This window comes from Mixophyes fleayi, chromosome 12, assembly GCF_038048845.1.
Source record: "Mixophyes fleayi isolate aMixFle1 chromosome 12, aMixFle1.hap1, whole genome shotgun sequence".
NCBI lineage: Eukaryota > Metazoa > Chordata > Amphibia > Anura > Limnodynastidae > Mixophyes > Mixophyes fleayi.
Genome location: NC_134413.1, coordinates 883423 through 909748, shown reverse-complemented (window position 1 = coordinate 909748; position 26326 = coordinate 883423). Strand labels below are relative to the sequence as shown.

General features: G+C 42.2%; 1 protein-coding gene across 5 annotated transcripts in view; it reads left to right on the top strand.

Moving 5' to 3' along the window:
* The window catches only part of CEP128 (centrosomal protein 128), a 67237-nt gene extending 45024 nt beyond the window's left edge, over window positions 1-22213 (top strand). For 2 of the 5 annotated variants that reach the window (XM_075193506.1, XM_075193505.1), the window contains exons 19-24: window positions 5145-5194; window positions 5915-5938; window positions 11634-11711; window positions 13521-13634; window positions 18980-19088; window positions 21149-22213. In XM_075193506.1, the coding sequence (XP_075049607.1) occupies window positions 5145-5194; window positions 5915-5938; window positions 11634-11711; window positions 13521-13634; window positions 18980-19088; window positions 21149-21234 (461 nt within the window). In that variant the 3' untranslated portion in view covers window positions 21235-22213. The other 3 variants (XR_012680346.1, XR_012680347.1, XM_075193507.1) reach the window with 3 other exon arrangements.
* Window positions 22214-26326: the final 4113 nt, after the last annotated feature.

Here is a 26326-nt window from a genome sequence, read left to right as displayed (position 1 = left end):
TTAGTGATATAGATGTATTATTGTAATGGATGCTCTTTGTGATGATTTAGTGACTTTTAGAACCAGAATAATCACACGTCCTGAGGCTGAAATGTAACCGGTGCAAAACCTAATTCCTGGGTCTCTCTCTTCTGCACCGTTCAGCCTGGAGGACGGGTGTAGCCAAAGGATGGACAATCGTGTCTTCCTACATACATCTTGTCCAGATCGTTGGTATACATTGTATAAAGTCATGTCAGTCACAATTTACAATGATAGAGCTCTTGTAGTGGCCTTTGTGTTATACGGTCAGTAAATGTGTGTGTGCGGTAGATTCATTGTCCTTATGTAATGTGATAACAATTCTTCACCTTGCTGCGATACAGTTACCGTTATGCCAGAGATATTCTCTATCCTTAAAGCTACACTACCACCTAGATAAATACTTTCTTAAGGTTCCTGTTTTCCCAGTACTCTATTAAATGGCAGGAGAGGGTGCGTGAGGGGTAATCACATGCCACAAACTCCCCTCCCCTAATCCACCACATATTGGAAGATGCAGCTCTCCAACAAACCAGCTGTGGTCCCATGGACGAGAGTACCCATTAGTATACTAGTTTGTGTGCTAAAAAATCACCCAAACTAGTATACACACACTATATGGACAAAAGTATTTGCACACACCTCTTAATTATTTAATTGAGGTGTTTCAATCAGACCCATTGCCAGATGTGTATAACATCAAGCACCTAGCCATGCAGTCTCCATGTAGAAACATTTATGATACAAAATGGGTCGTTCTGAAGAGATGTTACTTCAAGCGTGGTACTGTGATAGGATGCCACCTCTGCAATAAGACGGTTCGTGAAATCATCCCTGCTGGTAATTCCACGGTCAACTATAAGTGATATTATTAAACAGTGGAAGTGTTTAGGAACAACAGCAACTCAGCAACGAAGTGGAAGACCACATAAAATCAGAGCAGAGACAATGACTGCTAAGGCGCATGGTGCGTAAAAGTCGCCAAAGCTCTGCTTATTCCATAGCTGAAGAGTTCCGAACTTCCACTAGTATTAATGTAAGCACAAACACTGTGTAATGGGAGCTTAATAGAATGGGTTTCCATGGCCGAGCAGCTGCATGCAGCCTCACATCACTAAGACCAATGCCAAGCGTCGGAGTACACAGACACTGGACTGTGGAGCAGTGGAAACGTGTTCTGTGGAGTGACGAATCACACTTCTCTGTTTGGCAGTCAGATGGGTGAATCTGGGTTTGGCGGATGGCGGGGGGACGTTACCTGCCTGACTGCATTATGCCAACTGTGAAGTTTGGTGGAGGAGGGATAATGGTATGGGGCTGTTTTTCAGGGTTTGCGCTAGGCCTCTTATCTCCAGTGAAGAGCATTCTTAATGCTTCACCATACCAAGTCATTTTGGACAATGCTATGCTCCCAACTTTGTGGCATCATATAGGGAACTGTGCTTGTTACACTTAAAGAACCATCAGGATGGTTCATTAAGGACAGATATTTTTACGTGCATATTGTCTGGATATAAGTTGTACGTCACAAATTTCCACCAATTCACAATTCTTTACCGGTATCGAAAAATGGGATTTTCACAGCAGATTGTTTGCTTGCAGACATCAAAACAGAAGCCTTATGTGCAATTTCTTTTGGCATGCCTGGAACATTTTGTCCTGTAAATTACATCAAGTGGCACTACTGCCGCCTGTCCAACAAGGTTGCAATCAAAGGAACATTCCCCAGCAAAAGGGAAATGGCAGTGATGGCTGTATACGCAGCCAGTAAGTAGGTGAGTCTACGCCAAGCGATTCTCACTTGGCAGATAAACCTTCCCCTGCTCCATATCTCGCTGTGACACTTGTGCCAAGCCTTGCAGTTTGTGTACTTATTATTTTCCCGACAGCCTTTCCATATCTCACCGCTTCCTGCGCTCCCAGCAAAAGCTGCACAAACTCATTTTACTGGAGCCAATTTAATGCAGATAAATCTCCCTGAACAGCAGAAATAGGAAAGAGAATGTCCCCAAACAGGACTCAGATTAAGGCTGGGTGGTGAAATCACAGCAGGGACAGGGGAGGGGGCAGAAAGGACACATGGAGCTTTGTTGTGTAGTTTTAAATGTGCAAGGAAAGAATCTTTTAATTCTTTTCAAAGCTCTTCACCCTTACATTGCCTGCAGTATAATGCACATTTAATGCTTTGTGTGTCGTGTTTATTCATTGGTAACATTGTGTGCTGTAATGGACTGCGGTGCTCCGGTGTGTGAGTGTTGTGACAGGCAGGACAGCGACATCCTCGTTGTTTATTTGTACCACAAACCTCTGCAGTGCCGGACAGCTGCTATACCTTTCATTTAAAAAGCTGGGGGACTGGGGAGACAAACTACTAGCAATACATGGTACAAGAGCTGACAATCGAATAGAGGAAAAAAGGAAGCAATAACAGAGGCGCTGGTGTATATTTTGAGTAATGGCCCAGCCACGTATAAATGTAGAATTGTATCACTGAAGATCAGAATCGCCTATAAAGAGCTTATAGAAGTTTTCTTTGATTCTTACAGATATTGAACTACTTGCTAATTGGTTCCGATTTTGGACCACTCCTCTGAATCCAGTCTCCCCTGTATCTCGCTTCCAAGCCAGTTCATGTGGATGTTTTTGTTGCTGGTTATGATTTAACATTACTTGATAAAGTGTAGGGATCAATGCTTTGGATGACTGATTATGGCGACAGAGCGACTATTGTAGAGAATTGATCAGCTTAGATCCGTCTTTTATAAATCCATGATGTCTGTTGCTGATGATATTATTTTTTAGAAGATATAATTGAATGTGGTCCCTCTAATATATTTCCAACCCTGGATGTTAAACCTGCTGGTCCATTCTTATCGGGCAGAGACCTCAATCCTGTTTTCAATACGGGTACCACATCTTTTCTGAGCTTAGCTCTCCGAGGACACGTGGGTGTAAACCATATAGTCCAAGTGCTGCATTCGCATTAATTCTATCTAATGATTTTCCAATCAAGACATTTGTCGACAACATTTGAACAGTGTCAGTAGCGTTATTATAAAACATGTTGATTGTAGATAGTTTTTTACCTCTCTGTATAAGAATTAACAATCTCTAATAACGTCTCATTTGTGGGCCAATCACCACTTTACATTTCTTAGGAGACCAGTGTATTTAGTCCATTTTTAATATGCCATGAGAACCTTTTGGCAGCCCAGGTATAGGGCACAACAGTGTCCGGTCCACGGGAGTAAGGATTGGCCTGGTATGAACATATTTAGAGTGAGGTTAAGTATGTGCGGCCTATGTTGGTTTGCAAGGGGCCAAATGAAGATTTTTATTTTTTTTGCATACAGGACAAATACAGCACAATCTCACACACTGCACACGCAAACCGGCTGGACGTACCTTTACACTACACCCCCCACCAAACTGAATGCTTCCAGCTGTAGTTTCACACCCAGCTGCTGAGTGTGCTCCTGCCTCTATAGCGGCCTCACAGAGAGTCACATGGTCAGGATTTATGGATGTAGGACTACATGGCGTGTCATGAGGGGAGGGCTTACAAATTTTAGCGGGGGGGGGGGGGGGGCGCAAGACTCAACTCAGCAGCCTATTGGGAACATTTTAAAAGAAAAAGTGCAGGTGACCCGGCCCAAAGTAGCCCACTATGGGACCAGCCTGAGAGGCAGATGCCCCTCAGCCCAGTCTGCCCCTGTGTGTCACAGAGAGTCACATAGGTCACTGAGAGTTGCAGCTTTATGACCGTGAGACGTAACTTACTGTATGTTATAAGGCTTTACTGGTTGCACAAAATAAATTTACTCTAAATTGATTATTTGAGGAGAAATCGCACCCCTTGAACAGTACATTATATTTATATTTCCAGAGACTCAATTAGTTGATGTCCTGTCCTCATTAGCTGGGCGAACATGTAATTGTGGTACTTAAGGCAACTGGACACAAACTCCAGGTTGAAAGCACCTTATATTTGTAAACCTTTCCATACCATTGCAGAAATGTTTGGTAATGTATTTAGTTTAGTGCAAACTCTCACTCATGGATGTTCCGTTGTCATGGCCAGACTCTGGCCTTTGTGCTTTTTTTACATGAAAGTTAATGTGAAGTGCAGATGTTACTAGCCTTGGAAAGTGGATGTAGGCTTCCCCAACCCGAGGGAAAGACTTTATAGAGAACAAGACGCCCATGACTGCTAGTAAAATCGCAGTGGGTGTGGCCACATTGAAAATGATGCATTAGTAGTGCTAGTAAAACTCCAGAAATTAATGTCTGTGTGCACATGGTCTAATGCTGCTACACTGATATCTGGAGATGAAATGCGGATTCTATCGGTGCACACTCTGGCCGTATCCTAGAAAATGAATAATCCCTTATATATTGTATAAGGCACCTCCCACAACTGAATAGTATTGAAGACCAAGGCCAGTAACTTTCTCATCTGCCACCAGGCAGAGGAAGGAACAAGATAAGTGTTACATATTCCAATAAAAAGCACGGTGGCCAAGTGGTTAGCACTCCTGCCTCACAGCGCTGGGGTCATGAGTTCAAATCCCTACTATGGCCTTATCTGTGTGGAGTTTGTATGTTCTCCCCGTGTTTGCGTGGGTTTCCTCCCACACTCCAAAAACATACTGGTAGGTTAATTGGCTGCTATTAAAGTGCCCTTAGTCTCTCTCGGTCTGTCTGTCTGTTAGGGAATTTAGACTGTAAGCTCCAATGGGGCAGGGACTGATGTGAGTGAGTTCTCTGTACAGCGCTGCGGAATCAGTGGCGCTATATAAATAAATGGCGATGATGATGATAAAAACACCTTTAAATCTGCACCATACATTTACGCATCAGTCTGAATATATAGTGACCATTGTTACCCACGGAAACCCCATAATGACTTTGTACAGGACTCCCTATCTCACATAACATACAGGGAGGGATTGAATATTTTAGAAGAGGTTTATGGTGTTTAATGTGGACATGAGCAATGTATAGTCTGAGCCATACAGGGTCTGTAGTCAGCAGGCATAATAACATCTATACCAACAGTAATATGTGCAGCGCTACATGTGACACCTTATAAATAATAATAGTGCTTCTCTTTCGGTTTGTAGATTTGCTGGAAAAGAACCGCAGGCGAGATGAGGAAATGTGGCTGCTCCAGGTGAGTGATTTACGACTCGGACGCGTAGTGACCTTTATCCATCTAAATAATAGATTATGGCTTTTATCGCAGTCTGTCGCACCGTAATGGGGGTTGTACGGTCTGGTATAAGGTCCTGGATATGTACAGCTTCATCGTCCCCTTGGTCTGTGCAGTGGAGTATTGGAGGGTCTCCAGCACATGGGATGTTTGTATGATTACTTTTATTGTCAGCTCTGAGGAGTGTTCCATGACTTGTTTCATGAGAGATCAGAGTGTCCCAGCTCCTAGTTTCTGGGTTGCGGTGACCCTCTGTGTTCAGGCATGGAGGAAATGAGAACTTGTGCCTGAAAATTGAGCATTGAGAATCTTGAAGCTCTTTTAATGTCCTGTAATTTTAGTACAATTATTTAAGCCATCACATAGTGACTGCTAGATGGAAATAAAGGTGTTTATTATACGTTTGAAGATCAGCGGGAGAGAACTTGAAGGTCTTGTCTTTCTTTTTTTACTATTCCAAACTCTTTAGTTTCTGTCGGTGTTTATAATGTGGAATGACAATGGGCACTGCCGTGCCCTAACATGTACATTATAGTAAAGCATTCAGGGCTGTAATTTAAGAAGAAATCTTCAGTATTACTAATGGCGGATTATAAGGGGGTAAAAAGGAAACGTGGCCTGGATTTCTGTTACAGCCTCACACGTCTGCCATTCTCTAATGTGTCTCCATGTTTTTCACAGGATCGGATTGTGGACCTAGAACGGGTAAGTTGTCTGGATATCATGTGTACTGTATAATCAGAAAGAGTAAGAGCGATAGATGTGTGTCTGTACATTCTCTCCATGCTGTAACATTATACTGCTGTGATCTGTGATGGATACCCTGCAATTATACCCATATATAACTTCCATCCTGCATCGGCGGACATGAATGAGATTAGACCAGTGGTGATGGTTAAATTGGTGCTCTGTATGCATCTGCATACACATTATATATCAATATACTCCCCAATGACCAGCTCTGGCTTCAGCTCACTGTCCTGTGATTGTTGTCAGAATAAGTGAGCTCTTTGGACAGAACCGTTCTGTATATGCCACTTGCAGGGGTCCCTCCTCTCCTTATTCCTTCGAGGATCGGGAATGTTATGTTTTTCGGCGTAATAAGTGCAGCCACACTGAGCACCGCGACAGAGACCGTTACTTATATGTGGGAAGGTGCCGAGTATCCGCTAGGCGGTGTCCTGCATAGTCACGTTGATAGCGTCTTCCATTATGTATGAGACCCCAGCATGTGACGTGTTATGGAATAGGACACGGTTATAACATGGTGCAGGCAAAGGTTTGACACGCTATAAAGCGGTTGCCCCTGTGGGGTCACCAAATAGCATCAATCCCCCATTGTTAGGATTGAAACTCAGATCTCACCGGTATAAATAGGATTCCAGAAATGGACCATCAGTAACCAGGCTGATACACTTATTACTTTACTAATGTAGCGTATGCAAATATGATGTAGTGCTGAACGGATCGGACATGGCTCCCCTACCCAATAAAGCTTACAATCTAATGTTTGGTGCCAATAAGACAAAGTGACTGTGATACGAACAACTTGCAATGTCCTAACTATCTCGTCCCCCCAACACCCCTCCACATGCCACCTCTATGAATTTGCCCCTTGTGTACGGTGGCACCCCAATAATTGCCTTGGGCATAAAGTAATGAGATTCTTCTGGGTATTTCTCTTCCCTGTGTTCCTGGACTTGTTGGTAGACAGAAAGCAGTTGACAGATTAAGTGTTACGTTACTTTGACACTTTGTATCTGAAGTAACAAACTGCTTGACAACAATCTGATCTGCTGCAAGGACAGGGAGCAGGAAATTATTAAAGTCTCAGAGTGTATTGGTGACAGTTCTGTGATTGGGAACTTTATCTCCCATCTCGGTTTCCAGAGAGGATTGTCCTCCTCCTGGGCAGTGAGGAAGCCGTGTGATGTGTGGGCTGTTATCATGTTCTTCTCCCTTCTCCCACATAAGGTAGCCAGCTACCCCGGAGATACACACAAAGATGCATTAACTACAAACTGACCAATTTTACTGGTTTAGAGAAACAACCTCCAGTTTAAGTGACTTGATTATAAATAAGGAGTTTGATGCCAGTTTATTCTGCATGTGACTGGTGAATCACACATAAGGTGTAGCTACAAGGCCCTGCAACATTACACAACCCAGGGAGAGTCCCTGCGGGGCCCTGGGCGTGTGCACTCACACCCCCCAACCGCAGGACAGTATTGTGTAAATTACTTACACACAAGGGCGTAGATCATAAATCCATGAGGATTATCTGAAGAGCCACAACATTGGGCGTACCTGAATATGTACAGTAAGCCCCATGGTCCCTCGCTTCATGTCTCCATTTGGGGGCTGGTATTTGAATACCTATTCATTAGAAATATTAAGAAACCAGCGCACCCACTATGGTAATGTAACCCATGAGGTGCTCTTCAAACAACTGATCATTCTGTTACTCGGAAGCAGGAAATCTGTGTGTGTGTGTGTGTATGTGTGTATATATATATATATATATATATAGAGAGAGCGATAGATAGATATACATATGAAAAAAACTAATAATAAACTATAAGGCTCAAATCAGAATTGTAAGTCAATATCAAATGTCCAAAAACACCATAAACACTTCCTCCATAAGAGGTGGCAGCCTTCCTTCAAAATTCTGAATGGTACTCCAGTCAAAGGATAATCTGTAAAATCAAGCAGAAGAAACACAAGGGCGCCAAATAGTGCAGTATTCTCTGGGAAGTATCCCTGAATCACAAGTATAGAGATATATGCGTACCAAATAGGAAGACTTTAAGGCTCATCACATAATGCTGGGTATATCAATGCCGCACAGCTTCCATTATTTCCAACCATATGCGACTATAAAGACAGAAATAGTGTAGTAGAATTAGAGCACCAGAAGAAATAGAAAATGCAGCTTATCTGTATATAGGATTCTTGTAAACAGCATCAGCTCATCCTGGTAGATCCATTGTAGATATAAAGACAGCTTGTCTGTGTGCGTTGCTTATTGGTCATGCAAAACAACCCCAGTGTTACAGCTAACCTGCTTCGTTCAGTGGTTAGCACTTCTGCCTTACAGCACTGGGGTCATGAGTTCAATTGGCCTTATCTGTGAGGCGTTTGTATGTTCTCCCCGTGTTTGCGTGGGTTTCCTCCGGGTGCTCCAGTTTCTTCCCACACTCCAAAAAACATACTGGTAGGTTAATTAGCTGCTAACAAATTGACCCGTGTGTGTGTGTGTGTGTTAGGGACACACACACGTGTATATATATGTAAGTATACATGCACATTTTTAAAATTGTTTTTACCGTCATAAAACCAGTGTAAAATCTTCTCATCGCCACCCTGTCATCTGCTGCGTGAACTGATTAGCGCAGTTGATGACGCACCATTTAGTACAGATGCTCTATTGCTGTGTCTGCGGGTTCCACCTGCTCCATTTACATGTAGCTGAGACCCCTAGGAGGGCTGAAGAGAGGTCACTGCTTGAGGTGGAGGTCATAATGAAGGGAGTTCAGCCTAAAGTGGATTTTACTCCTAAATGTCCTCCTATTCCTGCTGTAATAAAGCCTAGAGCAGAACCCATGTCGTCAGGTAATGCTGTCACAGGCAGTTATTTGGGAAAAGTGGGCTAACAAAATTAGTTGGAAAAGGTGGTCCTTGTATTTGGTAAAATGCACCTAGACCGGTGAGTACATAAAACCATTCCTCACACTTCCACGTCCCTCACCAAGTAGGACTCTTGAGATCCATGTAGTTTGGGAGAACCCACCAGACATGTAACATGTATTGATTGTGCAGTGTCAGATTGTCACGCCTGCAGCTCGGGTCAGTATTGTCACTGCCCTGGGTATGTTCTCTCAAGCTGTGGGGGTATCTGGCTCTGAGTGCTAGTTGGAGGTAGGATTGTTAAGGTCACAGATCTGTATTTTCTCCGGACCATGTGCTGTATAATTAGGAGACACTGACTCTTTGTGTGTGATTTGGTTCTGTATATATAAGGGAAAACATTACCTAGAGCTGGGAGTCTGCAGTGTATTGTGTGCATGTCTTACAGTATCTAATTCCTGGCCTTTCTCTGTCTGCAGTAAATACAGTATATATACAGTAATTGTGGATCTACTATAACAGTGTTTAGTGGCGTGGTGCCTATTGTTGGGGATCTTTGTAAATATTGATGGCCTTAGATGGTGGAGGGGGATCAGTTATGGGGCACTAGATAACGGCCTAGAACAGATGAATGTTAATGTAAGGTCACAGCGAGCTGCTTATTATGACTGTTAGAATTTGGGTCACAGAGAGGCAGCAGCTCCAGGTAATGAGCATTTTCATCTCTTGTTATCTTTGGATCGCGCTCAGCCGTAATACAGTATAAGTGTCCTGTGCAGGTGGAGGAGCGAGGACCAGAAATTTGAGGTTATTTTATTTAAGTCCCAAACCAATGTCCTAAAATTGTTGCTAAGGTGGATAAGAAACACTATGACAACATCCAGAGAGATTAGAATATATTGCAGAATAATGTTATATATGCAGGTACTGAGAGTCGCGTTACACGAATAGTCCTTCAATCGGTATTTTAATGTAATGAGCCGGGTTCCTTATCTCCACCCCACTCAGAACAATCATCTACTACAGCAAATATTCATGTACTGGGCCAATTATTCATCATTGTATTAACTTGCTCTGAAACAAACTATACGCCAGAGAATGTAAGTGTATCTAATCCATCCTGGAGCCCCAAGGACCCTTATGGCAGCCTATGAATTCATGGGTGGTACAGGGAGGGGAATGGGAGTATGCACGTAGTCAATGTACAGAAGGGGCGCACGCAGCAGCGGCCGATTCAAGCTTTGGGCAGATATCTCCAAGGTACGTTGAGTGCCGATAACTAGTAATGACGGCTGTGTATACAGCTAGAGCATGTGTTTACAATCCTGAGTAACTGTAAAAATGTATTATGTACAGTAGACAGTAATAACTTCCTAATGTATTTTATGGGAGAGAATTTTTTTTTTTTTTTGTTCTGTCATTAGTGTCTATGGCCCTGAGTCATTATGGAAAGTAAAGCAAAAAAATGAGTAACTTGGAACCTTGGCAAAACCATGTTACAATGGAAGGGGTGACAAATAGTTTATTATTTTGCACATAAGTTAAATACTGGCTGTGTTTTCATGTAGGACACAAATACTTGATAGCTTAATTTTTACACTGAAATGTAAAGTTGATCTAGGACATACCCTAAACCTACTGTAAATCTGTCCCCACATTTTAAATTTACCTCCCCCTCCAATGCAACACGGTTTTGCCAAGATTCAAAGTTAGGCTTTTTTTTTTTGCTTTACTTAATGAATCAGGCCCTATATTAGTAACATGACAATCGTTGAATAGGTTTTTTCTTCTGTGCGTTCTATTGGGACTTTATATTCCACATATGTATTGTACATATCCTGCAGTGTGTTGTCTGTCTCAATATGGGTAGCGCCATCTAAGCAGAGTACCTAAACCCGTATTCAACAGGAGAGGTTTCTTCGGATGTGCCTGTAGTTGAACGTACGTATCTCTGAATTACGTGTGTTTGTAACATCTGTTTTGCCTTAATGATTCAGGCCCACTGTGTTTTATATATCGCTGCTGGTTCATCGAGGCTGCATCAGTGTTGCCAGTCTCTATACACATAATAGGATGAAAACATCATATACACAATAGAAAATACACCCAGGAAAGTGAGAGTGGTTGGAGTTTAAATTGTTCTATAGTTCTAGAAGAAAAACTACAATTGTGACATTTTAAATAAGCCTAGTTGAGTAAAATATCCATTAGCGAGGACCAGGCGCTGTATTTTACGGCACATAAATCTGATCCGCAACACGTTTATATTACATGTACAACATGCTTTATAGATTTGTACTTATTTCAGACTTTTTATGGGGTTGTAACATTCTTGTTAGATGCACAACAGAATGGATATTAGATTTTTTATATATAATTGTCCCCACAATGCACCTTTTTATGAAGCAAAGTTGCTTATTTCTCATTTACTTGCATTGCGTTACCCAGACATTTGCATCTACATCATTTGTTTGAAATTGTATAGATAATCTATTTGAATTGCAACATATTCAGGGAAATTGGATTTTCAATGCAATGCAGAATCTATAGAGCTGAAATAAGTGTTGGTGGCAATATGGGCGCAGGTCGCCCCAGTGTCAGACTGTGCTTCACGGTGTCTTGTAGTGATAGAGCACTTACTGCGCTCACCTCTGCTAATCATGTAGATTAGTGACCGTTTCCTCCCTTTATTCTGCAGCATCTGTGTCTGTTTACATGATACACATGTGTAGGTAACATTAATGTTGTCATCCTGTTTTATGGTTTACAGAGTACACGGACCGCTCTGGATCACCTGGAATCGGTCCCAGAGAAGCTCAGTCTCCTGGATGACATGAAGGATCTGAGTGTGAGTGTATGTATGTATGTATGTATGTATGTATGTATGTATGTATGGGCAGGCAGGCTCTGGGCATCTCCCATCCGAATACATAAAACGTATTTGTACGACATCTCCTTTACATTACAAGAGTCCGTTCATCCATATCCTATGTTAATAATAAAATCAGTTGCCATCAGAGTTATTATATAAACTTCTGCTGAAGATTAGGGGGGGGGAGTGAGAGCTCGGACTGCCTTCAAAATACATGTCAGCTAAACTCCCCAGCACACAAGTATATAGGCTATATACAATACTAACATAAGCGTACACAGCAGTCGCTGCAAATAATCCTGACGTGAATTGGAGGCTTAACAGAAATGCAAAAAAAGTTTTTCAGATGTATTATGCTACGTGTAAGGATGATCTAGCACATGTTACAGTGCTCATACACGCAGCCAGATCCCCAGTGCATGATGTAGTTCGCTTGCAGACGCAGGACAATTCATTAAGTGTTTTGTGTTCATTCTATGTAAAAATTAGACAGATATAAAAAGCAATAACCTGCATCTTGTAAAGGATATTTAGAACGTGTCTGGAAAATTGCCGTAAAAGCCAATGAAACTGTTCTTACAACAATACAGAAAGAAGCTCTGTTGTAAACACATCAAGGTTTAGTCAGTGGTAACAAATGTTTGCTCTACAAAAGAGAACCCAAGAATGTGGGGGTGTTACCTCTAATCTCTGGCCACCGAGAGCTGAGAAACGGCAAGGAATGTGCATTTGTAATGAATAGGCCCCTAGGACATTTGTATTCACTGATCTAAGGAAATATTCCGGTGTAAGGGAATAAAGGGGGAAATACTGTACGGAGCGACCTTGAGAAAATGATCTGAATGGAGCTGGCATGAATGAGTCCCATTCTTTAGCCTGCAGTGTCAGCGCTCGGCTATAGTACAGCTCAGACTTACAGCTACAATTGGGTCCTGTGGAGGCGGATGGGAAAGCACGGACACAGCTATGAGAAAAGCATTGTTCCATTCAGTCACACTTATTCCATGGGATCCGCTCGCTCTCAGCCGGCAGAGATTCCATGTAATAATATACTGACCAGTGCTCTTATTAATGTGGGACTAGTATTGTAAACTGACTGGTATTGATGGGGCGATGCACATGTACTCTGGTAGTATGATTCTGCAAGGATTTGTTTTATTGCTACAATTAGAGGGATAAAAAGCCTTTGTTCCATATGTTGGTATGTGTGTGGAGTGATGGAAATGGGAAACAGGTGTGGAGTCATGGTTACGCTCTGTGTATCACAAAGGACGAGATCTAACCGTGACCAGCACAGAATCATGCTTTGGCCTCTAATAATTGTGCAAGAACTGGGGCCAATATATAAAGAATCATTTATGTGAAAATTCTATTTCATCGCTGTGTAAATATAATGCTCTGACGTTGCCAAAGGCCAGAAAACATTTTTGCGGATAAATTCTGATCTTCCGTTCTGACTCATGTCTGTATTCTATATTCTGGGGAGTGAGGGGCGTTAGGTCGACAGTTCCTGTGAACCAGCCGCAGGTGTGTTTCTGTGTAATTAGGTATTACGGTGCAAGACGGTTTATTACACAAGTGCTGCAGAAGGCTGATAATTATGGGAATGGTGGTGAATCTCACACACTCCATGACAGCAGCACTGATTGGCAGGTAACATTACACAGACAAGATTTGGTCACTCACTATCAAGTTAAGAGAGGACATAAGTCAGTACATGTTTAGGGGCAGGGTCCAGTCTGTAACTGTACAGAGGACTAATCCAATATCCTGTGTTCTGTGTAGGACTCTCATCTACAACGAGAAGTGATGGAGGAAAGGTACGCTCAGTACAGAGAGATCGTCGGCTCACTGCAGCAACAGCTCGAAGACTCCAAATGCCGAATCCAGGAGTACAGGGTAATCTACACTGCACCACAACCATAATATAGATTTAGTCCTAAGTGTCCTTTTAATCTTGCTTTTCCACTATCCCTTTGAAGATTTAATATGCTTCAAAAATCTTTCACAAATCTGAGTTATCTCTATTCTGATTCATCAGTCACAAACAGAACTTCTCCCTTTTAGTTCAGGAACCTCAGTCAAGTTCCAAATCCTCCCTCGTCCACAATGATCTTATGCAGTCCGCGTGAGGGCCACACAGGACCAAGGAACTCATTTTGGTGGCAGAGATTTTTGATGCAATCCACAATAAAGGCAAATGCCTCATTTCTGTAACTTACTATAAATAGTTGTCAAAGTAATTAAATCCTTTCCAGTGGGGAGTAACCACTCTGTGACCACATTCTAAATATTTTGCTCTACGTCTGTTAAACAGAGACTAATTATTTATCTACATTTCAGGCAGATTGGATCTCTTTTGGTTGTATACAGAAATAAATCTTTTTCATGCATTCTACTTGGAGAAAAACACAGTCATAATATAAATAAATACATTATTCATCCCAGTTATTTTTACATAGTTAGTTGAACGCCGCAAAAAACAAAAGTGTAGTTTAATGCAGCATAGGGATACCAAAGAAGTATATACTTTTATAGGGCCCTGAACAAGGGTGGTTAGGGCCCAAATGAGATACCAGTGTATACACTTCATGTGTGATTGTATTGCACATATGAGAACCACCTCTTCTGAGATCCCAGGACGATGACAAACATACACAGAACAATGACACGTACATGGGGAAGGGGGGATCCCAGAACAATGACACGTACATGGGGGGGCGGGTTCCCATAACAATGACACATACCCGGGAGGGGGGGGGCAGAACAATGACATACGTACACAGGAAGAGGGTACCAGAACGATGACACGTACCCAAGGGGGGGTACCAGGACGATGAAGCACGTACACAGGAAGGTGGTCCCAGGACGATGACACACATACATTTCCCTGAAATAAATCTTCTGTATTGTTTAAAAGACCATGGGGTAAATGTATCAAGCTGAGAGTTTTCCGGTGGGTTTGAAAAACCAATCAGATTCTACCTATCATTTATTTAGTACATTCTACAAAATGATAGCTAGAATCTGATTGATTGCTATAGGCAACATCTCCACTTTTCACACATCCCGGAAAACTCTCAGCTTGATACATTTCCCCCCATGTCTCACAAGGGGAAATCCTAGTCACATTACAGAATTCCCCTTTATTACTGGATGTTCTGTGCTGGACCTGCCAGCAATGGTACAGCCTAGTTTCAGTCATGGAGCTGTAGGCTATCTCTATATTATGTTCTCTCAGCACAAAGCCCACCTATAGCTGATTGAAATATAGGGTTAATTAACGCAATACACATTATCTGTAGTTCTCTCCATTATTTTTACAAATTAATGCAAGAGCCTAGTTCCTGGCTTCTTCCTAAAGATTGCCTTTCTGTGTCACTGACCAACAGCTGCTCATTGGTTATCATACAGTAAAACGTTTAAATGGCAATATCCCACTAATCAGACCTGGACGCATTATTGGAGTATTCTGAGCCACCAATATCTCTATTTGCCAATTTTGGGAGAACTTTGCATTGTAGGGTGTATCGCCTTACTAAACTATAACAATCTGATTGGAGCTGTTCTGACCAAAAGGAAAATCTGGATGGAAAACGCCCCCAGCCTGTATTTTTTACTTTGTGGTGTCCTTTTGGGCTAAAGCCGGGCACACCCAAACTAATTTTGGTTGATCAAAAATTGAACCTGCCTTTAAAATCTTGTCAATCGATGTGTTTCACGACCGCATGTGCTGGAGCAGATGGCAGGGCTGTGATCTGGTTGTCCAACTTGAGGCCTGAAAAAACAAATACACTGAATTTGGCTATCTACGTGGCTCTTCAGCAGCAAACAACCAGATTGGAGCATGTTGTGGGGGTGAGGGGGCCTGAAGATGGCACCCTTCCTGGCACAATTATTTCCTGTAGATTCCATTCTACAAACTAAACGATCTATGGAAACAGATTGCTTGAAACCTTTATACCATGGAGGCGTAGAAGGCTCCCTCTGCATCCTCTCATCTGGTGGAGGCTGACCTTTCTACTCAGATTCACAGGATGAAACAAATGACAAAAAGGACAATTTTATATTCAGTAGAGAACACAAAAGCTGCCCAAAGCAGTTTTAGTGACAACCTGAGAAACATCTCACCTGACCCATTCAAATCAGAAACTTCCCTTACGTTGTCCTCCTGCAGCAGGAAATTCCTTCCAGGAGGAAGAAAACAAAAAGGAGACTCTGACCTACTTGTTCCTGGTTAAGAGAAAAGTCTCTGAAGGTGACGCCATGTTTTTTCTGGGGCCAACTGTATTGTCACTACCGTCTAAATCTTCATATGAAACATCCGTACAGTAGTGGAACAGACGTAGGAATTTCTCACATGGATGGTCTATTTTTGCTATGGTATATGAGAAATGCATCAACAGAAGCTGGACTCAAATCAGTGAAAGATCATGTGATACATGCCCTAATTAAGGTTGAAAAATATCAAGGTTCAATCGGTGTGTCTACAATCCAACACCTGAATAGAGAAGCAAGAGCAGGTTATCATTAGATTCTTTCTGAACAATGAATATATTCCCCTGGGTGGAAAATGAAGTCCACACCATTTATGCCACTCCACTTAAGGAGAACATCAAGAACTCCAGCAAAATTTATCAAAGGGGACTCCTTGTTTGTACAAGGTAAAATGCTAAATAACATCTGCAAAATGTGTCCTTTACTCACAAGGAGCCACCAAGCTCCTGTTTCATGCTCTTAATTAATCAATCATAAATACTACTGCAAGACTTCTCCATCCTCTACATTCTTCCTCAGTAGTTCTTACTTCCTAGAAATATCAGGAAAAAATTCTGCAGAGAAGCCCTTCTATAACTCCATAACATATTTCTAAGCTCACCCAAAATACTGCACAGTTTCAATATTTTCACTGCTTATAAAATTATTCCATGAACAGCTTCAAGACTTCTCCTACTCAGCTCTCATTTATGGAAATCTCTACTTCACACTGTCGGACTTTTCTCCACCTTCAAATGGTCCCTGAAGACTAATTTCTTCCCTTTATCCATGCCACTGGTCTTACAATAATGCTACCTTATAGAAACCACCAATGCTTTTTGGAAACCGCTACAAATATTATTCGCCTACCTAATGTATCAAGTGTTTCCCACATCTTTTAGATTGCAAATCCAATTGGACAGCGCTGTCTTTACCTTCAGTTTCCTGGCAGTGTAGGTCATTTCTTTCTATTCTGGTCCACTCAATGTACAACACTGTAAAATCTGCTGGCACTTTATAAAGGATAATAATCCAGTAAAGAATCCTATTTCTCTGTTGCAGATTACAAAATAACCTTCACAATGGCACATTACTTACCTCCTAAAGTAGTTTTTCTTTGTTGTAGATTTCATCCATCCTGTGCCTTTTCCAAGACAGAAAAGAGATGAAACTTTCATTATCTGAATGTATCTAGAGATTTCCTATAGAACATTATAATGAAAACTTGCTTTTAACTTTTCAAGTTCAATCCAAAGGGAAGAAGTCTTCAGGTCCAGGAATGCAAGATGGAGTATAGAGGCCATCTTTGAATATCATAATGTCATGGGCAAGGATCCTTCTGGAAACGTCAAGACATAGAAGGGTTGGTTGTTTCTCTGCAGCTGGACAGACAGATTTGTACACACTTTTAACCAGGGTTATGGATTGGATGTCCAAGCTAATCAATAGTTTTGTAGTCCACTGTAATCCTCATTATCTGAAGGTTCTGTCTAAAGATGGAATATAAATAATAAACTAGTATTACTGGTAATTCCTAGTCTATAAATTGTCCGGACAGGAAACTTCCAATTGTCTCCTAATAATATATAGAATTTTGAGCAGTATTGGTTGTACCTGAGGTTTGGACCCACATCAGGGGTAGATGGAGCAGGGCTTTTAGACTCCTCTTCCTCCCCTACAGCTTATTGTGGGCTGTCGTATCTACATGCCAGTCTCTTGTCACATCAGAGTTGTAGTTTGATAGGAACCAGTAAACTAAAGAGAGCGGCATGTGGCATTTCTTTACACTGGCTACTTGAGTACCAGCAGTATTACACAACTCATTGTCCCTCTACTTCTCTTCCCTTCTGCAATCTACTGTCGTCCCCAAGAAATGTTTTGTTTTAAAATTTAGGTGATTCTTGAAAATGTCAACCTCTCTCTGCATATTTTTCCTGCTCGTCTGCCCCATTCATCAATCAGTGGTATAAATAGGAATGATTTCTAGATCGGTAAATGTGTGGATGTGCTGTGCCAGCACCACACACACACACACACACACACACACACACACACACACACACACACACACACACACACACACACACACACAACGGGGGAGTATTGCTCCTGGCTGCTATGAAATAATTAACATGAGTCGTGTTCCAGCGTGAGAGGAAAACACAACTGTTTCACAGATTCTCGTTTGGTCCTGAAGGCAGTATCGCTTTGATCCAATTAACCCAAACTGTACTGGATTTGTGTTCACAGATCCTGTGATGTGAGATCGGGCTGCTGGGGAGCAGATATTGGGAGGGGGAGAGCGGAAATTCTAACTAGAGGCGACATCTGGTTTGTGAAAAGAATGAGCTGTGAGGGAGGAAGATTAATTTAAAACACTTAGAAGAAAGTCCCTGCATAGAAAAGTGTAAGCTCTGCAGAGCGAGGACAACTGTATTATACACCTGAACTTATGTGCAATAGCTCAATTAGAATAACATCTTTTTTTCTAACTTTATTCTTCTTTAGTTAACCCCTTTGTAATGTGATTGTTACAGACTTTCATGACTTAGTGAACCGATCGGTGTCTCCACATTAGACTTAATACAGTCATTTTGACAATACGAGGAGACCGAACTGGTGTCTGAGAACTGAATCCATTACATAGCGGCTAGTGAAAGCCTAGAACGTCACTGGCTGAGGGTTAAGTCTAAAGAATGGAGTAAAGGTTGTTATACTTCTGTTTAAATAAAGACACTAGGGGCATACATGAATTACAAATGTCACTATTATTATTTTTATGCTTCTATCTACAGGGCAGGCATTCCATACATTTACTAGACACATCTTGTAAATTTAAATGAGGAAAATTTTACAAAAATCTAATCTTATGTAATATGATATAAATGACTTTAACTCATGAATGCAGCTGTTGTCTGGCACTAAGAAGCGCATTTTGCCATTTTGAATTCTATATTTTTCTTTTAACTTTTGTTTTGTTTTAACAGGAAGAAAAGTTAAAAGCGGATGTCCAAAGTGCTCGACTAACGGCTCTGTCATCCTCTTTACGGGCGAACAGTGGATTCCTGTCCAGCTCTCTGCGCTCAGATTCTAACTGTAAGTCTTCAAGAATTATTACAATAAGTAAAATTATTCCAGGCCAAGATGAAGCACATTGTCTGTGTACATAAGTGGGTAATTGAGAAGCGGTGAAACCATTGCTTCACACATATCAGCTTTTCTTTGGTTTGGTTGCTTTGGGTTTTTTTGTCTGTTGTTCATAAAACTATATATGTCAACTGTAAAATGTCAGGATGTATGTACATTGTTTAGTCTAGCCTGTCCTGGTTCCTCACATACAAAGCAGACCCTAATCCTAGTGCAGGTATACTGCCCCTAACATAGTGATGAGGGCACAGAGCAACCTACGTAGTGGTCAGTGAACGATCTCCCATGAGCTATAGCAATGTGATTATTCCTTCTTCAATAACCTGCAATGGCTGTCAGATCTCACTGCAGGAAGAGTAGAAGCACGATCTCCCCACCGAGAGCTTGCCCCTGTGCAGAGTTGGTGTTTGGAGATCATTAGCTATGTGCTGTCAGAACTGGGCATACATCTGAGGCCAGTCCTGTAAAAAAAGGGCTCTGCCCCCAGAAAGTGGATGTCTGAGAAAATGGGAAGAAGTTTTAAGTGATGAATTGAATATTACCATTGACTGAAAGTTGTTTTAATGCCGCTGTCACAGCTCAGGGGCGGCACAAGCTTGGTGCGCCCTGCAGTGTACCCCTGGCCACCTCAGCGCAAGGCCTTTCAGGGTTCCTTGCCCGGCATTACACACCTGGACACTGCAATTCTCACCCAATCTTCTCTGTAATATTGCTGGAGCTCCATCAGGTGTGATGGGGGCTGTTTGTGAACAGCAATTTAAAGTCACTTCAGGAATTCTTAATAGGATTGAGGTCTGTGCCTTGACTGAGCCACTCTACCACATTTATGTTATTGGATTTAAGTTGGACCAATGTGGCTTTTGACACGTGCTTTGGGTCATTGTCCCATTGGAATATAAATCTTCTCCCAAGTCCTTGGAATCTTACAGCCTGGAGCAGGCTTTCCTCCAATAACATCATGCTCCCACCACTATACCTCGCGGTAGAAAGACATTTGTAAGAATGACATTCAGTTTGCGGAATAATCTGCTGTATTGGGTCAGTAGTTCTATTTTTTGGTGTCATTTCATAAGTGTAAATGACTTGTTGTAAAAAGTAATGTAAAAAATTTTAAGGGTATAAAATAAAGTTTATAATATTTTTTTGAACAACATATTTTAACCAAAAAATATATTAAAGACTTCTAGTTCAGTTCCCCATAATGTTCTGCAGAGTGCTTCCACAACAGTCGTTAAGGCACTGCGCGGTGACTGCACTGCAGAGAGGTGTGCCGGAAAAAGAGTGTTGTTCAGTTACCATAGTATCCGGAAATTAGCGAAGCCGGACTATGCTGAGCTGACCGTTCCCCGTCTACTTGGCTGGGTCAGTAATTATCCTGTTCTACAGCAGGAATCCTCAAAACATGAACTCTTAGTGGTGCGCGGGGACTGGAGTTTAGAAACACTGGTGTAAAGGATGGTAAGGAGTTGATGTGTAATTGTTTCCACTACTCGGGGTGATTGGGGCCAGACAACAACTTCCTCTCTCCTCCTGGCAGCGGGGTGACCCAGTGAAAGGTCTCTCTGACCCCAGTTACATTCAGCGGAGCACAGATAATCATGTCAGGCCTCATTCCTGGATCTCTTCCCAGTAGTAGTATTGTGTGTTGGGGGTTTACACAGACGCTCTAGGTGGGCTGTGCTAGTTGGCTCTCCCCAGTCCCTGAGGTCTCACAGATACAAATTACACTGTAAAGAGATAGGACATGCCTTACTTTATATCCTGTCATGTTAAATATGCCGTGTCAGGTTTAGTGTTCTCTACCAAGAGCTGAGGAGGAAAGCTGGATGTGAAGATGTACAGGGAGAGGTAAAGGGACAGGATTTACATAATGTCAGACTGAGAAGGGGCAGATATTAGGATGCTGATCCACAGACCAAGCTGAGAGCTCATAACTACTATTACAATTACACAATCAATGTGTTATTTACAACGTATCTGACCTGTATCACTGCTTATCCCACTCTCAGCTCCTGTGAGAAGAGGACTTTCACCACATTTTGAGGGCCTGAAGGATCACAAGATGAGCATCAGACTGAGTGAGGCGGCATCCTGACGATCGAGCCGGATGATGTACAGTAATACCAACAAATGCCTTGTTCACATCACTGACTGCTGGCTCCAGTCTCCACCACTGTGTCCATAAAACGGATTTTTATGCTTTTCACTGTAAATCTTCAACCTCAGTTTTTTTTACAATTAACATTTTTGTACAAAAGGTGTAAAAAGCACTGGACTGGTTCACCTGCTGCCCTCAGTAATTCTTTCCTTTAATCATTCATTTGCAAGGGTTTTGGAGTTCCTCTAACTTTTAATTTGAAATGCTTGTCTACTTTTGAACAATACCCTTAATATACTCCAGGGAACAAAGAGCGCACCTTCCTATCCTAGCCCCAAAATCTTCCTCTGTGCTGCAACTGTGAGGCGGGTTGGGCCGTAACATTTTTCTGCACCAGATCAGTTGCTCTTTAAAGATCAGGACTGAAAATTAGTGTCTGATAGATCTATAACAGGGACTTTAGCTCAGCTCATGGCTAATTTCCAACCCCCTGCCCCGACATTGAAGACCTTCATCCTGCAACTCCTAAGGCTTTCACAGATCAGTTGCATACAGACTAACATCTTCCTTGTTATTGCTCAGAAGTCTATAGCCCGTCCTACAAATGGCAGCCCCCATAGTGACATGAGGAACAAGCAGCAGCAATCTATATCTATGCTGCATATGCTTCCATGCATTACATGTCCCAATACATAGAGCAGTGTCCGGGCTATTTTAATATATATTTGCTCTGAATGGGAACAGGGGTATCTGAAAACAGCCATTATACCTGCTCCATCCTATAATATCTATGCACCTACAATCCTTGTATAATGTGTTTGTATATTTACTGATGTGATTTGGAATGCTACTTATTTAAAATACAAAGAAAATTTAAATTGTTAACTAAATGCTTATGTATTTTTGTAAATTATTTTGTACCTCCCATCCGCAAATCCCTTAAAAATAAATAAAAAAAAGCTAATATTTCTTTGGATTTGTCTGCAGTAAGGGTAACTTGCTGTATATATTGTGTGTTTTTCTATTATACCGTATCCCACTGATACCATCAGTTAACCCCTTCGCCACTGGAATTTTTTGAGCTGGTCACATTCCAACATCAATATCAGTATTTTGTTGATGCAGTGCCCACACAAATTATACCATTAGTTTACTTATACCTCCTGACATGACAAAGAAAACGGACCCAAAAGGGCCAAAGTGTTTTGTTTTTTTTAAATTGAAATTGCAAGAAAATTAACTAAAAGCAAAATGTGTTTTTTCTAAACACCACCCAGAAATACTTTGTGGTTTTTGCTTTGGCATCTATTCACCTTTCCAAAACAACACAAATCAGGACTCTACACATACACAGAACCTGCTAGAGAGCATTATCATTTTTGTCTTGAATGAAATGCATAAAATGTGTAAGAATAATATGGTAGCCCAACAAGGAATAACATTTTTAAAAACTAGCAACATACACATCAAATGAGGATACCCTGGAGTTTTTTTTTTAAGTCAGAATGGGGGATATCTGGGCATTATAACCCACCTATCTCTGGACTTATTAATGCTTTCTGTCTAATACCAGACAATAATGAAGGGAACACAATATATAAAAGATGGGACTATCCTCCTTCAAATGAGGGCTGTCCACAGTTTCTTGGAGCCAGGATTATTATTTAATTTTTATTTATAAGGCGCCCCTAGGTATCGGTAGCGCCGTACAGGGACAGACAGAAACACGATACAGGGTGAGACAGCACGGTACAGTTAACAAAAAAGCACAGTAACTCAGAAGCTCAATGTACAGCTAGATGAGAGGTGAGAACCCCCAGCGGGGGTAGCTAGAGGGGTAGAAGGGCAGGAGGACCTTACATAGGAGACAAGGAGCTGGAGAGAAGAGTTAAGGTGGTGGAGAACAGGAGGAGAGGAGGCCCTGCTCGAAGGAGCGTACAATCTAAGGGGAGGGTAGGACGGACAGAGACGAAAGGGTAGGAGGAGGAAAGGGGGAGAACGGAGGCAGAGACGGAGAGGAGAATGACGAGGAGGGAGGTAGGAGGAGGGCAGGATAGGGAGGGCGGTTAGGTGGGGGACTGGAAGGCTTTAAGGAAGAGGTGGGTTTTTAAGGCCCGTTTGAAGCTGGACAAGTTGGGGGATGTTCTGATGGAGCGGGGGAGCTAGTTCCAGTGGAGGGGGTAGCGCGGGAGAAGTCTTGGATGTGAGGCGGTAACCAGGGGGGGAAGAGAGGCGACAGTCATTAGCCGAACGCAGAGGGCGGGATGGAGCGTGGATGGAAATGAGGTTGGAGATGTAGGGAGCAGTGGAGTTGGAGAGGGCCTTGAAAGTAAGTGTGAGGAGCTTGAACACGATTCTGTAGGGGAAGGGGAGCCAGTGAAGGGATTGGTATAGGGGGAAGACAGAAGAGGAGTGGCAAGAAAGGAAAATGAGCCGAGCGGCTGCATTGAGTACAGAGCGAAGGGGAGCGAGATGAGTGCGGAGGAGGCCGATAAGGAGGAGATTGCAGTAGTCCAAGCGGGAGATAAGAGAGTGGACAAGAGCCTTAGTGGCATCTTGGGAGAGGAAGGGCCGAATGCGTGCGATATAACGCAGCTGGAAGCGGCAGGATTTAGCGAGAGAGAGAATGTGAGGGGCAAAGGAGAGAGAGGAGTCAAGGATGACACCGAGGCAGCGAAGTTGAGGAACAGGGGAAATAGGAGTTGAGAACAGTGATAGAAAGGTCGGAAGGGGAGGGGAAATGAGCGGGAGGAAAGACAATAAGTTTGGTTTTAGCGAGATTAAGTTTGAGGAATCTAGAGGACATCCAGGAGGAGATGGCAGAGAGGCAGGTGGACACCCTGGAGAGGAGGGAGGGAGAGAGATCGGGAGAGGAAAGGTAGAGTTGGGTGTCATCGGCATAAAGGTTGTAATGAAGACCAAAGGAGCTGATGAGTTTCCCCAGGGAAGAGGTGTAAAGAGAGAACAGTAGGGGTCTGAGAACAGAGCCTTGGGGGACCCCTACTGGAAGGGAAGAGGGGGGGGGTGAGAGAGATCCAGAGGTGGAGACAGAGAAGGAACGGTCAGCAAGGTAGGAGGTGAACCATGACAGGACCGGACCGGAGAGGCCAAAGGATTGAAGGGTGAAGAGCAGGAGCGGGTGGTCAACTGTGTCGAAGGCAGCTGAGAGATCCAAGAGAATGAGACGGGCGAAGACCCCTAGCTTTCGCAGAGAGGAGGATGGGTAGATCTGTGCATTACCCTCCTCCCACATTCATGGCCTTCTTAATGATTTCTGTAGTGTTGTCTGAGATCACACAATAACTTCAGTGGCCACTACCCTCTTTCTAATGATAAATGCCTTTGATAAAGCCAATTAGCGAAACGCGCGTTAGGCGTTCTTGTGTTGTGCTGTCTAGTCAATCTGTTACAGTATCTTCACCTCAGTGCTTTTTATAACTAAGTACTGTTTTCAGTTAGGGGGCAATAACGCTACTACTTATTCCTCATCAAAGTTTAGATTGTCTATGCACATAATATGCGGGTCATAAAGGCTGCATAACTGAATCCTTCACAGGGAACCCCGCGTTATACTAACAGTTCTGATCACATCAAGCAGAACCACTTATAGAGGCTACATTATAGAGCTTTTACAGGGAATCCCGTGCTAGATAGGCAGTCTTTCAATACATATAGCAGTACTACCCACAGAGGCTGTATAACAGGGTCCTTCACAGGGAATCTAGCTGCTAAAATAACAATCAGTCTCGATCCTACAAAGCATAGCAATTCACAGTGGGTTTTCTGAATCCTTAAACTACACCTATGGTATACTAATCACCCACTATTGTATAGGTGTTATTTAGGATTTTATAATCCCTCTAATATAGTCTCCATGTAACACATCACACTATATTCATTTGTGTTATATGAATAGCTTATTCAACTCCATTTAGAGTATAAATTTACATTACAGTGTGCTACTATTGACACATATTTTTAATAAGGTTATAATTGTATTAACACTTAACTTTCCCCCTAGGCATTTTTTCATTATGCCATTTATAGGTTTAGATAACAGTTATGTTGACTAAAATACTAAGGGTATTTTACCCATACTAGAGATGTTAGACAGCCACACAGTTTAGCAGTTAATACTGCTTCTTAATAGTATTTTCATTTTGGTCACCATCAGTCACTTACATCTTTTAATATTTTTGCTAATTTTGTGTATTATCATTAATCCCGGATATTATATGGGATACTTAGTATTTTTAATGTATATCAATAAAGTTATGCTCCTCTTAATAAAAATTTTTTTTTCGTTCTGATTGCTCATATTACCAATATAACCCCTAGAGTGCCCCTCTATACATACTCTCTTTTGCTCTTTGTTCTGGTTCTAAATGTCATAATATGTGAGGGTGCACCAAAACTCAGAGGTTTATATAATGGGTTATACCTATCTTTAATCTAAAATATCTCTGAAAGGGTTCTCCCAGTGCGGTCTACAACCTTTTACACCTTTCTATCATAGACAGCATTAACTTTTTCATTAATTTGTGCTACAGTAGCTCTTCTGTGGGATTGAACCAGACGGGCGCCTTCCTCCCCACACACATCAATGAGCCTTGGGCACCCATGACCATGTCGCCGGTTCACCACTTGTCTTCCCTTGGGCCACTTGTGGTTGGAACGAACCACTACATACAGGGAACATCCCACAAGACCGGCCGTTTTGGAGATCTGGCCCAGTCGTCTAACCACCACAATTCTGCCCTTGTCAAAGTCGCTCAAATCCCTACGCTTGCCCAAGACTGTTCACTTGCTGCATAATATATCCCATCCATTGACAGGTGCCATTGTAACAAGATAATCCATGTTATTCACGTCACTTGTCAGTGGTTATAATATTGTGGCTGATCAGTGTATTTCCAATGGACGTTGTTATAGAGGAGAAAAGGAAACCGTTGTGGTAAAGGATTAAAATATAATCCAGAGAAAACTGCCTGAAACAACTGAATGTGTGGAGGCTGTCTTATTTTGTTAGTTCATTTATGATTTGGCCACATAGGGATAAATAGTGCCCTCTTCTCGCCAGATATATAAA